Source organism: Thunnus maccoyii, chromosome 18, assembly GCF_910596095.1.
Source record: "Thunnus maccoyii chromosome 18, fThuMac1.1, whole genome shotgun sequence".
NCBI lineage: Eukaryota > Metazoa > Chordata > Actinopteri > Scombriformes > Scombridae > Thunnus > Thunnus maccoyii.
The window spans coordinates 20,620,222-20,633,035 of NC_056550.1; the positions used below are offsets into that span (position 1 = coordinate 20,620,222).

Here is a 12,814-nt window from a genome sequence, read left to right on the forward strand (position 1 = left end):
AAAAGATATTGCAATATAATCCTCATCCTCCTCTCTACTGCCTCAGTTTCCACGACGTCCCTTTACGTCTCTTTCTGTTCCTTATTTTCTTTAAATAAACCATTTGTCCGTGCTTGGCAGAAGTTTTGACTTGGCTAAAACCATTTAAACTTAAAAACTTAAAAGTCTGATGAATGCATCTCACCTGGAGGAAATCCACATTAGCAATAAGAATGTCAACATAAGGTTATTCGCTTTCAGTTTGCATCTGCAGCCATCATCTATTCTTCCTTGTAAATGTCAGGCTCAGTTGATATGGGGATGCAAAATGGTGCCACCGAGAGCAACCTGTGTTTTGTTTGCCCGTGTTTTGTTTTTCCCTTGTCACTTTAACCCTCCTCCCACAACCATCCTTCACCCTGTTTGCAATAATGTCTCTGACATTTTTCTGCAGGACTGCCGCAACCTCGAAAAAAGCAAAGATCAAGAGGAGATTGCTTGGTTATTCACTGACGTGTCCTTTTGTATGGTAGCGTCAGAGAAGAAGAAGAAGAAAAAATTTAAGTTTTTGGTAGAATTTAACATTTTGTGTTGTGAGATGCAACGGAGCACTGTGGCTACAATATCATGTTTGTACAGGCATGAATATTTTAATTGTAAGCTTCAATTTAAACACCCACATCCTTGAAGAAACTCAGTGTTTACGGGGAAATTTCCCAATGTCATAATGTCAAATGGCCTGCCAAAACATCAACATCATAAACTGGGAGTGGTACCCATAAAAAAAAAAAAAACCAAGCAGTCGTCATACAGTCCTGAGATTTCGGATTCATTTATCTGTGAAGATGGTATGAAATTATCATCATAATAGCAGTCATTACTTTGTGTCAGTGAATGCCTGCTTGGCTCAGTCTGCTAACATTCAGCGACAGGCTCGGGGAATGATGAATGTTGTCAGACGAGCAATTCATTCTTGCAACTCAGGTCAGCCAAGGGAATGAATGGCACGATGGTTAGGAATGATATTACCATTTCTTTAATTTCCTGTCAATTTGAGACTTCCACTACGTTAATATTAGAGTGATTGTTTGTTTTTATTACGAGGCCAAGCAAAATACAAGAAGGACACAGTCCCCTCCTTTTACAGAAGGAAAGTTTTGTTGCATCTGATGAACATCATAAACATCTAGTTTGCATGTGAATATGATGGCCATTTTCTAAATCACTCCATAGTCCAGCAGCCATACAGTTTCTGATGTAGTATGCAGGCAGTGGAACAAATCAATTCTGATTGCATACCGTTCAAGAGCTTTTCTAATTTCATGTCTTTTGCAGGCCTTTGACACCTCCAGAGCAAATAACGTCAGAGTGCATGGGAGGAAGCAGATGTATCTATTAAGAACTCACTCAAGTGAACACAATTTTATTCATAATAACCTGTGGAGAAAAAAAACCCCTTACTGCCAGATTGTGTGTTTATGTGCAGAAATTTCCAGGTAACAGCTGATTAAGGTGACATTAAGCATCAGCAGATTATACTCTTCTTCATAGTCAGAATTTGAACATAAGCCACTTTACACATAAACTGAGAGAAAAGGTGTGATATTTAAAGTGTTTTTCCTCTAATATTTGTATATGGTGATATGTAATATATATTGGTAATCAAAAGGAGCTTATCCCAGCTGTTGTATAAGGGTTTTCAGCATATATCACCTTTGATATCCCGAATTACGTCACACTATTAAAGTGCATTCAAACGTATTCAACTAAAAACAAATTGAAGCAGTTCAAAGAGGTTTTCGAGAGGTGTGGCAGATTTGTTTTCAATTGTCAGCCGATTACAGAAGTGATTACAGCATCTAGAATTGGATCTGAATTTAAAATTTGTGGCTCTCCAACTGTTTTTCTCTCTTAATTTCACTAATATTTACATCTGAACCTGCAGCTGGCAAGAGAAGAATGAATTAACCTGTGAATGAATCATCATTCATCCTGAGCCCGAGTGCTCAGCTCCAATGAAATTAACATAAATCCCAAAGTAATTTTAGAATAATTTAAATCTAAATAGCAAAGGGCTGAATAATCAACAAGTAATGAGAAGTAAAATTGGTCATCTGTTCACATCTTTCACTATCAGCTTCATCAACAGGCATGGCTGCTCCCATTCATTCCAAACAATCATCTTTAGAGGTCAGTCCCCTTTCTATCCAGTTAATTTTACCAAGAGGCATGAATGTTTCAGTTCATACTGTATTACTCATCACTCCTGAGACACAAAGGCCAAATAGCAGCCATATTAATTTATTCATGCGAGCCATCCCTTCCTTTGCTGCCATAAATGCAAATTTGAGCTTGATTAGGGTTTCCAATTTTCATTTTGTGGAACAATCAGGCTTCAAAAATCAATTTTGGAATAATCAGATTTCAATATTTATTTTTATTTGTTTTAATTTAAAAAAAAATGAAGATATTCCAATTAAACTGGAAGGAACATGTATTGGGCTGGTAAATTTAACAAAAATACTTATTGATATCCATAAAGTTCAATGTTTAATAGAAATTTTATCAAATGTACTTCACCTCTAATTACCCTTTTCTCAAAAGGTAATTTTCAAGCAATATGCACAGCGTCCATAGTACACAACGCCCTCTAACTGTTGCTTATCAGACCTGTTATTAATCTGTGAATGGAGTCACTCACTGCAAGTCAAGCAATTATCAAGCAATTATTTGCATGAAATTATAGGCAAAGATATGTTACTATGACCTACACAGTGAACCTCTGTACATTTTTTGTGACATCAAATACATGACTCATCTATCATACATTATGCACCTCTGAAATGTTCTTTTATTTCATCACCAGTACTTCCAAACTCTGGTCAGAACAGAATCAAATAAATATATAAAAAGGACAGAAACAAACAAAATAAATGGTACTTTCAAAAGAATTCAGCAGTGTGTTTTTTTAAGGAGGAATCTTAAAAGTTCAGTCAGTCCACTGGGCTAAAAATATTTTTTCCAGGAAATGGACATCTCTCCGCTGTCAGAGAGCAGAGCCTTCAGTATCATCCCACTTCTTATTAGTCATGCTGCTATGTGACTCTTATGCATTAGGTTTCAATGAGAGAATGATCACATATTTCTACATGGCTGGCAGTGCAAATTATTAGCATAAGCAGCACTGGTAAATGACTTTCTGTAACAAAGCAAATACCAAACTGAGAATGTAGAACAAACACTGTGAGGCAAACAACAACTTGAGAGAAACCATAGCATTGGGCTCTTGAGGAATATCACACAGATGATTCTTGCATAGGTTTACCTTTTACTGATTCAGTGCTGCTACTGTGTGAAGTTTGCAGGGATAAAAATCAACACCAACAGTATGTGATGTGTCTTGTGCCTTCAGCGGCGAGACTCACTGATGCCTCAACAGTGCCACCTTTTGATGAGAGTTATTAAGAAAGCCTCTTCTTCATGTTCAGACTCATCAAAAACACTTTTGTGGATCTCAAGAGAACATCTAACTTGACCAAATTGTTCATTGTAGAATACTAATTAGACAAATAAAAGAGAGCTACCATCATTTTATTGGCTTTCTGTACATTCTAGCGAGGAAATATTTCTCAGCTGAGTCCTTTCTGCTGGCATTTGGCTTCAAAGTCCGAACATTACTGAACACACTCGAGAGTTTATCCTGGAGTTTCTGAGAGAGGATCCCGTCCCAGTATTTACAAAGCAGAGAGCCCCCCGGCTGTAAAATCTTCCCCGCCAAGTCTATCAAAGACAAACACAAAGTGATGAGTTTCTCATGGTCCATCTCTCTGAAACCGCTGGCGTTGGGCGCCATGTCGCTCAGGATGACATCGGCCCGGCCGCTGGGGAGCAGCTCGAGCAGCTTGGCGTGCGTGGTGGGGTCAGCGACATCGTGATTGGACAGGAAGTGGGCACCGTCCAGAGGTGGTATGTTTAGCAGATCAATGCCAACAACTGTACCACGTGGTAACTCTGAATCTGCAATGAAAGAAAAGATTTCAGTTGATTCTTCTGGGAAACTGGTAAAGTACTGGTGGTTTAATTGCCAACTTAAAGCCCTTTTAGTGGTTTTTAATATGTTCACTACTTAAATATTGCTTCGATGTTAAGATAATATACACATTTCTATACTAGTGTGTTTGCATTTGTTTAGCCAAACTTATGTATATTTCACCCAACCAAATTTTTCTTTGCTTAATCTCCTGTCCTCCGAGCAGCCACAGGTTTCGCTTAATTAGTATGAAAATCAACTTGTATAGACTTTTAAAATCCTTTAGATTGGTAATCCATCAATGTCACATCTGCTTCTACTTTTATCAAAAGTTGGTTGGATTGTGTTGCTTGTTAGTGCAGTGTAAACTTTGCAAATCAATATGCTTCATTACTAATTAACAATAAACTAACTTTGACAAGAATAAATGCACAAGAACAGGTACAAGTGTCTGTGTGTTGATTTTCATACCATAGTGAAAACCGCTGTCTGAGAGAGTAAAGTAAAAACAAATAAAACATTGGAAACAGTGTGTTTTAAAAATCCAGGTTGCAGTTAATGTAGGTAAAGAATACAGAACTTAATAGAGGTTTTAAACATGTGGCTTCAGCTGTGACATCTGCTGTGACACTTCACATTATGTTCAATATCTCAGATATTATACAACTGCAGCACATTGCTGTGGCTTTCTGAGTCGTGCCGTGCGTTTGTACAAACTTTAGAGGCTAATCAAAGAGTCAAATGTGACAATTTACAATTAAAAAAACTTGTAAAATTAGTCACTCGCTGATGTATATAATTGTTTATCTAGAGCTACTACAATTAGTTGATTAATCAATCAACTGAAAATTAAACACCAACTATTCTGATGATGATGATATCTTTGGGATGTGGACTGTTGGTCGAGACAAAACAAGACATTTGGGTTTTGGGAAACAGTGATGGACATTTTTCACCATTTTCAGACATTTAATAGACCAAACGACTAATCAATCAATCGAGAAAATAATAAACAGATTAATCGATAATGAAAATAATTGTTAGTTGCAGCGAATCTATCCGTTATTTAGTGTAGAAACTTCCAGCTTCTATTTGTTGCTGAACAAATATTCAAAATTTTATTGAAATAGCAATATGACAATTGCAGGAGGCGCAATATTTGTTAAAGGTGAAACGTGTGTAAAAAATAACATTTTGAATTAAATATTGTCATACTGGCCTACACATCATATTCTACAGACTTAAAAAAAAAAACATCTGTTGGCTACAGATCTCTGCAAAAATCATACCATAATCATTTTAATATGTTTTTCAATGAAAATGAGAACAATGATGTAGGAATTATCATTCTCTCTAATATCGCAAATCATATGGCAATTGAAATATCAGTCAAAATAATTGCAATTAGTTTGTTTTTTTTTAATCGTTATGGTCACACCATGAGGAGTATCAAAACATCACACAGCATCATATATCATGGGCAAATACTGATGGAAATACAACTAAAGTTATACCAAATACAAACTTATTATATTTTTCAAACTGAGGTGTTGAGTCAAAAGTATAAAAACTGTCCATATATAATATTAATGGTGTCCATAGTAACCCCATACTGTACAGTACCACTTTATCACTTACTTGTCTTGAAATATCAGTTTTTCCAGTATTATTTCATGTTCAAGTTACTCTATAAATCTTCATTTTTAAGTTCAAAACAAAGCAAGAAAGATGCATTAATCAAGAGGCTCATTCTCCTATAAATGACAATATAAAACAACTTACTGACTAAGCTTTTGGGTAAATTACGACCCTAATAATTTAAACAGGTGTAGTCATTGTCCACAGTGGCTTGTCATAGTGTCTCTATAGTGTCGTACGTGATTAGCTGCATCTATACCCGCCTCTTGTCTCACCTGTCCCGGCTGAGTTGACCCTTTGAACTGCCACCTGGCTCCAGGCTCCAGGTGCAGCTCCGCAGTCCACCACACTGTATCCAGGCTGTAACACCCTGAACTTGTCATCTATCTCCAGCAGCTTGAAGGCACTTCTGCACCGGAAGTTTTGTGCGTGAGAAGCTTTGACATACGGGTCACTGAGCTGCCGCTGCAGCCAACGCTGCTCTGCCGGAGTCTTCCCCTTCATCTTCCTCAGGAGACATAACGACGTGTGAACAAACCTCCTCTGTAGAGAAGGGCACCACATTGTTTTTGACTGAGCAGGGTCATGTGCGACGCGTAGTCAACTGCGCCTGCGTCGAAATACAACTCGCCATTGGTTGAAGAAAGACACAGTGTGTAATGCCTAAACATGTCCCCCTTACTGCAAAGTAGTTCCTACTTCTAAAACGCGTATGAATGCGATGTGTTTGTATCTTTCTCTGAATATTTATGTTTCATTTTCTGTCTGTATCTTGTAATTTTCTACATTTTAATCGTTTCTGTCTTTCATTACGTTTTATACTTTTAGGCACGTTGGAAATATCATTGGACAAAGGTTATATATGAATATTTTTATCATTCGATCTTCATTTTCTTATCATTATTTATTATTTATTATGTATGTTATTTATTATTATTATTATTATTGTTGTTGTTGTTGTTGTTGTTGTTGTTATTATTATTATTATTATTATTATTATTATTATTATTATTATCATCATTATTATTGTTGTTGTTGTTGTTGTTGTTGTTGTTGTTGTTGTTAAGGTTGGTATAACATCCAGCTTCTTATCACAAGAGAACAACCTAACAATGCAAGCAAAATTGTTGTACAATGTACAATATTTAGCTTAATATTTGCATTTTTTAAATTAAATCATGGAAATGAAATATATCAGCCTAAATTTTTATTCATTTTATGTCACATCACACAAATCACACAGATGACCCATGTGGTGACAAAGAGAATTAAATGAATAAATAAAAAACACAAAGTCTTAGTCAAAACACTAGAAACTGTGACGTATGACTGGAGGAACACGTTGGTCAGGTTTCCAGTCGATCGTATTTCGGGGTTACACATAAAAAAAACTGATCTTTCACGTGAATGATGGAACTCGTGGATTGAGTTTAACATGATTAGACCAATCCGTAGTGTTACATTATCAGCACGTCACGTGAGGACGTCTTGTAGTGTTGCACGCGGGAATCAATCAACGTTAAAATCACTGTGTACTGCGTGCAGACAATAAATACTTTCTCATTGTTCAGTATTTTGTTTTTCATCAGGTCACAGACTGAACAGGTGAGGATCTAAACGTTGTGTTGACTGTGCCCAGACAGTGCAGGTTGGCAGATAATGTTACTGGTCGCAGTATTTAGCCTACAGTGTGTTTAAGTGGGCCTATACTTCCCTCCACAGACAGGTGAGATGTTGACCTCCAAGCTGCTGACTCTGGTTCTGGTGGTCCAGCCGGGCAGAGTGCTGCTGGGCATGAAGAAGAGAGGATTTGGGGTTGGGAAGTGGAATGGGTTTGGGGGCAAAGTTCAACCTGGAGAAACCATTGAAGATGCTGCAAGAAGGTATATTAATCTGACACCCTTCCTGTTATGTTAAAGGGAAAAGCTGTTTGTATTTAGTATATGAACTATATGAACTATAGACTAATAGATAATTGGAAGAAGATCTTGTACTTAAAGATCCCCTCCAGACATATAAAAACATATTTTTGAGTGGAGGGGGACTTAAATTAAAAGTGCCAATACTGCAATGTAAAAATACAAGTTACATACAATAATAGGCCTGCATGAAAAAGTCCTGTAAAATCCCCCTTAAGTAAAAGTACCTAAGTATTTGCATGGTTCCTCTGACTGATATATTATTATAAATGAAATCATTAGTTTATTAATACTGAAGCATCACTGTGTAAGCAGCGTGTTACTGTTGTAGCTGCTGGAGGTGGAGCTAGTTTGAACTACTTTATATACAGTTAGCTAGTTTAGTCCAGTGGTTCCCAATCTAGGGGTCGGGCCCCTCCAAAGGGTCACCAGATAAATCTGAGGGGTCTTGAGATGATTCATGGGAGAGGAAAGAAGTCTTTGTCTTCGAGTTTTTGGAGTTTTTCTCTAATCTTTGATTTTTGGTGAAATATTGGATCATTTGATTATTTATTGAAATGAAACCATGTGAGAAGTTTAGAGGGAAAAATCACTATTTGGTGGAGCTGTTAACAACTCATAGACATCTGAAATGTGACCCGTACTACACACTGCTTTTTGTAATACTTCAAAAGCCAAAAATGTTGGAAACCACTGGTTTAATCTTATTTTAAAAGCTTGATATATTATCCATTGTGTCAAATCTTCATCTGAAAAGTAACTAAAGCTGTCAAATAAATGTAGTGGAGTAGAAAGTCCAATATTTCCCTCTGAAATGTAGTGGATCAAGTCTTTTTAAAAAACTGGTCTAAGTACAATGTAGTGACAATAAGTTAATGAGCAGAAAGGGTGTAAGGACACAATCAGCTCACAGTTTATTATCACACAATATAAGGTAGGGAAGTGAATTCAAACCTAAGATACATTTAATAAAGTCTAGATTAAAAGCAGTAAAAATCCTCTATTTATTACTCCTCAGATACCAAATATGTATTAGCTATGAATGCTGCATAATGCACTAAAGGAAAAAAGGAAGTTTGATAAAAAATGTAGCTGATTTTGCAATTCATTTTCATCTTCACAGTGCATGCTATCACATTTTTGTGTTGCTAACATGCATTAATAAAAACAACATGCCCAAAGCTGTGAAGCAGCTGTTGGACTCAAACAGTTTGTCTATTTGGATATAACAACATAGACAATCCCAGTATAGTGTGCAAATGTTAAAAGAAAGATAGTAAATAGTAAAAAAAGATCAACTCATTTAAGATGTGAGTTCATGTAGTTTGTTAAGTTCGACAAAATAAATGAATGATGAGTGTTTGATCAGTTATCAGCAGGAAGTTTGCTCTAAAGCTAAAGGAAGGAAGCCCTGAGGGAAAACAGGCCAAGTCCCAAGATGTTTTCACTCAAATGTGAAAAACAGACCTGCTTTGTGTAAAGAATATTTGGAACAAAAGCTCTTAGGACAGCCAGACAGTCATCAATATCAGAGCTCTGTGAGTCAGTAAAAATACTTGTGATTGCTGTTTGACTGCTATTAGATTGATAAATCAATCAGAGGAAAGATTTTTTGCTATTAACTTAAGTGTCTATATTGAGGAGAATAACGTTTTTTTATTTAGTATTGGATGTCTAAGATACAAGATTCAAATATTGTACGCTATGTCAATGTTTTACTGTGATTTATCTTTGCTTTTTGCAAAGATAAATCACAAGTCATAAGGATGACAGAAGGAAATAGGACTTAACATTGTAGATGTTAACCTTGGTGGGAAAAATCAAAGATAACAGTGTTTATCACACTATGAGAATACATGTTCAGGGGTCAACCTTGAGGGAGATAATGCTAGGGACCTAAATGGCACTGAGTGTAAGAATTGACTGCAAACTGATCTTGAATGCTTTCAACTGCATCCCATGGTCTTCATCAGCAAATGGAGATGACTCACAATAAATCCCATGTCTGCAAAACACTCATATTGTATTACTTTACCATCTGTTCACTTTTAGCATCCGTGTGAAGTGTACCGTGAGATTATTTTTTAAAACGCGTCATCAAAAATGTATGTGATGTTTTTATTTCTTAGAGAACTGCATGAAGAAAGCGGTCTCACGGTGGATGCTCTCGAGAAGGTCGGAAATATCAAGTTTGAATTCGTCGGAGAAACGCAGCTGCTCGACGTCCATGTTTTCAGAGCCGACAGTTATAACGGACAACCGACAGAATCAGAAGGTACGAGTTCCTCTGCACTGCAATGAAGTGTGAAGAAACAGAAGTGGGTACTGTTAAAGGATAATTGGAAAGCGTTTTTATGTGTTACTAGTGTTTTATATCTATGGGATAATCATAATCACAGTGGAATAATCAGAAGAACACAAAAATGGAACAGCTATGTACAAAAATATATATAATATGTAACATAAAAATGTAAAAGTCTCGAAAATAAAGCTAGATTTCACACAACTGAAGCTAGAAAACAACACCCTTAAATGGAAATTTCTTATAATGTAAAAATAGCATAACCTTTAAAACAATCACTGTATAAAGGGAAGTACTGGTTCCCATGATAGAAAGTCTTCACGCACTCTGTGGGTGGAGAGGAACTGTATATTTTGGTGGAATATAATTCCAAGTAAATGAAGTGTGGAAAAACCCCAGGAATCCTATGAAATTTCTCTCTTCTTACTTTTGGTTCCTCTTAATCTTGACTTCCTTATAAATGATTTACCTCACTACCACTTGAGACTACATGACATTTATAGTTTAGGTTGGTCCTTAAAGTTTAGATGAAGCCGTCAGAGAATCCAAAGAATAATAGCTAGTTTACGATTATCACTTTGAAAGTAAACTAGTAATGTTCTGTTAAGTGTACTGACTGAAACAGTTATGTGGGAACAATAGCATATTAGTGAAAGGGAAGAATTTATAAGTGTGCTCTTAACAGACCAACGTTAAAGGACTGTAAATACACAAGGGAGACAGGAGGCACTCGACAGAAGGAATGCAGAGACCCTGAGCTGATCTGTATTTCCTGAGAATTTAGCCAAGGTCGACCGGGGGGAAGTCCTGAGACACACAGCAAACCACAGCTCAAAGAGTAGTCAGACAGCTTGAGCACTGAAGAGTCTGGAGGGTTAGAGAAGTCAAACAGCCAGGGGGGGCGGGGGAGGGGGGTGAAGAGATAAGAGGAGAAAAAGCTTGAATGAAATGTCCTGAAGTTAGTGAAAGGGAAGAATGTGTTTAAATTGCTGAACAAATCGGAGAAGTTGGCAGCAATTCAAAGGTGTGGAATCAGGCTGAGAGGCAGTCTAGGCAGTTGATGCAGGATAAGATGGGCAAAAGTTGTATCATCTGTGACACAAAGATACAAGTTAGATTGTTTTGGTTTTTAAGGAGAGACTGAATTTCCTCAAAGATGTACAATACTGTGCAAATGTTTAAGGCACTTGTGGAAAAAAAATGCTGTAAAGTGAGGATGCTTTCAAAACTAATGCCAAGAATAGTTTTACCTGGCAGGTAGGTTGTTCTGAGCATTTGTGGAGAATTTTCCTGTGGATTTAGGCATCTCAGGTGCTTCTGTCTCCTCATGTTATCCCAGACCATGATGATGAGATCAGGACTCTGTGGGGGCTGTACCATCTGCTGCAGGACTCCTTGTTCTTCTTGTCGATGAAGATAGTTCTTTAGGACTCCCGGCTGTATGTTTAGGGGTCGTTGTCTTGCTGCAGAATTAATTCGGGACCAATCAGACACCTCCCAGATGGTATTGCATTATGGATAAGAAACATCTAAAGTGTCTAAAACTTTTGCACAGTACTGTATGTACTTACATAATTTTTCACAGCCAGAAATCCTGGTTTTTCTCCCACTAAAGAACAAAATTATGCCTCCATATATACATAACAGCCCACAGCAGTGGTGGTACCGACATCGCTTGCTCAATATAAACACTTTAAATCACATTTCACCTTCTTATTCCTATGAAACTGTTGCTTTACTGAATTGGAAGTAGGATAATTTAATATTCAGTTCACGAGAACATCCTCCGTCTTTGTACAGAATAGATTAGATAAAGCAGGAAAGGAGTTTGATACCGTTTTTATCTGCACAGAGGTTAATAATGATGTCTGTCAGCTACATGTAATTTTGCAAGTCATAATGCAGCTTGAATTGATTTAATGATAATAACACAGTGCACTGAGCAGTGACTGAGATGGGTCAGAAGTGGCACAGAAACGGTGATTAGTGATAAACTCTGGGATTCTGGCGTTCCTCCTGTTACATCAAGGTAGATGATAAAAAGCTGATTTGTTTTTGTGACGTCTAGTAATTATTTTCTCTTTTTCGGTTTCTAGAAATGAGGCCTCAGTGGTTTGAATGTGACAAAGTCCCCTTCAGTCAAATGTGGGCTGATGACATTCTGTGGTTCCCCCTGATGCTCCAGAAGAAGAAATTTGTGGGCTACTTCAAGTTTCAGGGTCACGACGTGATCCTCAGCCACAAACTGGAGGAGGTGGAGGAGCTGTGAGGTCTGCACTGCAGATGTTGTTGAAGACTGGATCAGCCCTTCAGATATCTTTAAATGTTGGATATATCATACTGTTCAGTGTTCGTTGTTCAGTTTCGTTTGTGGGAGGAAAACGAAGATACTGAGGACCAAACAGATGTTAACTGTACATGTGGATATACTGTAATATATCAGGATGAAACCTTTTTTTTTTCTGTATATAATTTTAATTCTAGTCTTTAGAAATATTATCAGCCTGATATTTTGCCGGTATTCATTCCTGATCACACCTTTTTGTAATAAAAGAAATCAAGGCAGCAGTACACTGACATGTTTTTCAGTTCTGTATTTTTATTTTTCAGGATAACTGATTTTACACAATTCAGCATTTGATTTCATTTTTTTAATAAAATATTTACAATATCTACAACAACAGTTTTACAGTTTCATTGAGTGTCATATTCTGTTCAAGTTAACTTGATTTCTAATACTTTTTTTTTTGCCAAAAACAAATGTTTTCTACTGTATGTACGTACAGTATTACGATTTGTTCATAAAATATCTAATGAGAACTATGTGCCTCAACAAAACCATTTCAACACAATCAGTTCGGTGTATTTGAGATGACATCAGTTGGTGACAATTTGTGAGGTAACTTCTAAAACATGAGCCCAGATATTTGATTTAGTAGAAAGTCT

The 12,814-nt window shown here is 36.8% G+C and overlaps 2 protein-coding genes across 3 annotated transcripts; one reads left to right on the forward strand and one right to left on the reverse strand.

Moving 5' to 3' along the window:
- Positions 1-3,554: 3,554 nt before the first annotated feature.
- Positions 3,555-6,298, reverse strand: mrm2 (mitochondrial rRNA methyltransferase 2). 2 transcript variants are annotated; one of them, XM_042392890.1, is made up of 2 exons: positions 5,911-6,298; positions 3,555-3,996 (listed from the first exon to the last, which is right to left on the reverse strand). In XM_042392890.1, exons 1-2 carry the CDS (start codon positions 6,209-6,211, stop codon positions 3,566-3,568), a joined length of 732 nt encoding a protein of 243 aa, XP_042248824.1. In that variant the 5' UTR covers positions 6,212-6,298; the 3' UTR covers positions 3,555-3,565. The 2 variants fall into 2 exon arrangements, with proteins under 2 accessions (XP_042248824.1, XP_042248825.1); XM_042392891.1 differs by having other exon boundaries at positions 5,923-6,297.
- Positions 6,299-7,026: 728 nt separating this feature from the next.
- nudt1 (nudix (nucleoside diphosphate linked moiety X)-type motif 1) lies at positions 7,027-12,439 on the forward strand. Its single transcript, XM_042392371.1, has 4 exons — positions 7,027-7,252; positions 7,370-7,530; positions 9,696-9,841; positions 11,965-12,439. Exons 2-4 carry the CDS (start codon positions 7,379-7,381, stop codon positions 12,135-12,137), a joined length of 471 nt encoding a protein of 156 aa, XP_042248305.1. The 5' UTR covers positions 7,027-7,252; positions 7,370-7,378; the 3' UTR covers positions 12,138-12,439.
- Positions 12,440-12,814: the final 375 nt, after the last annotated feature.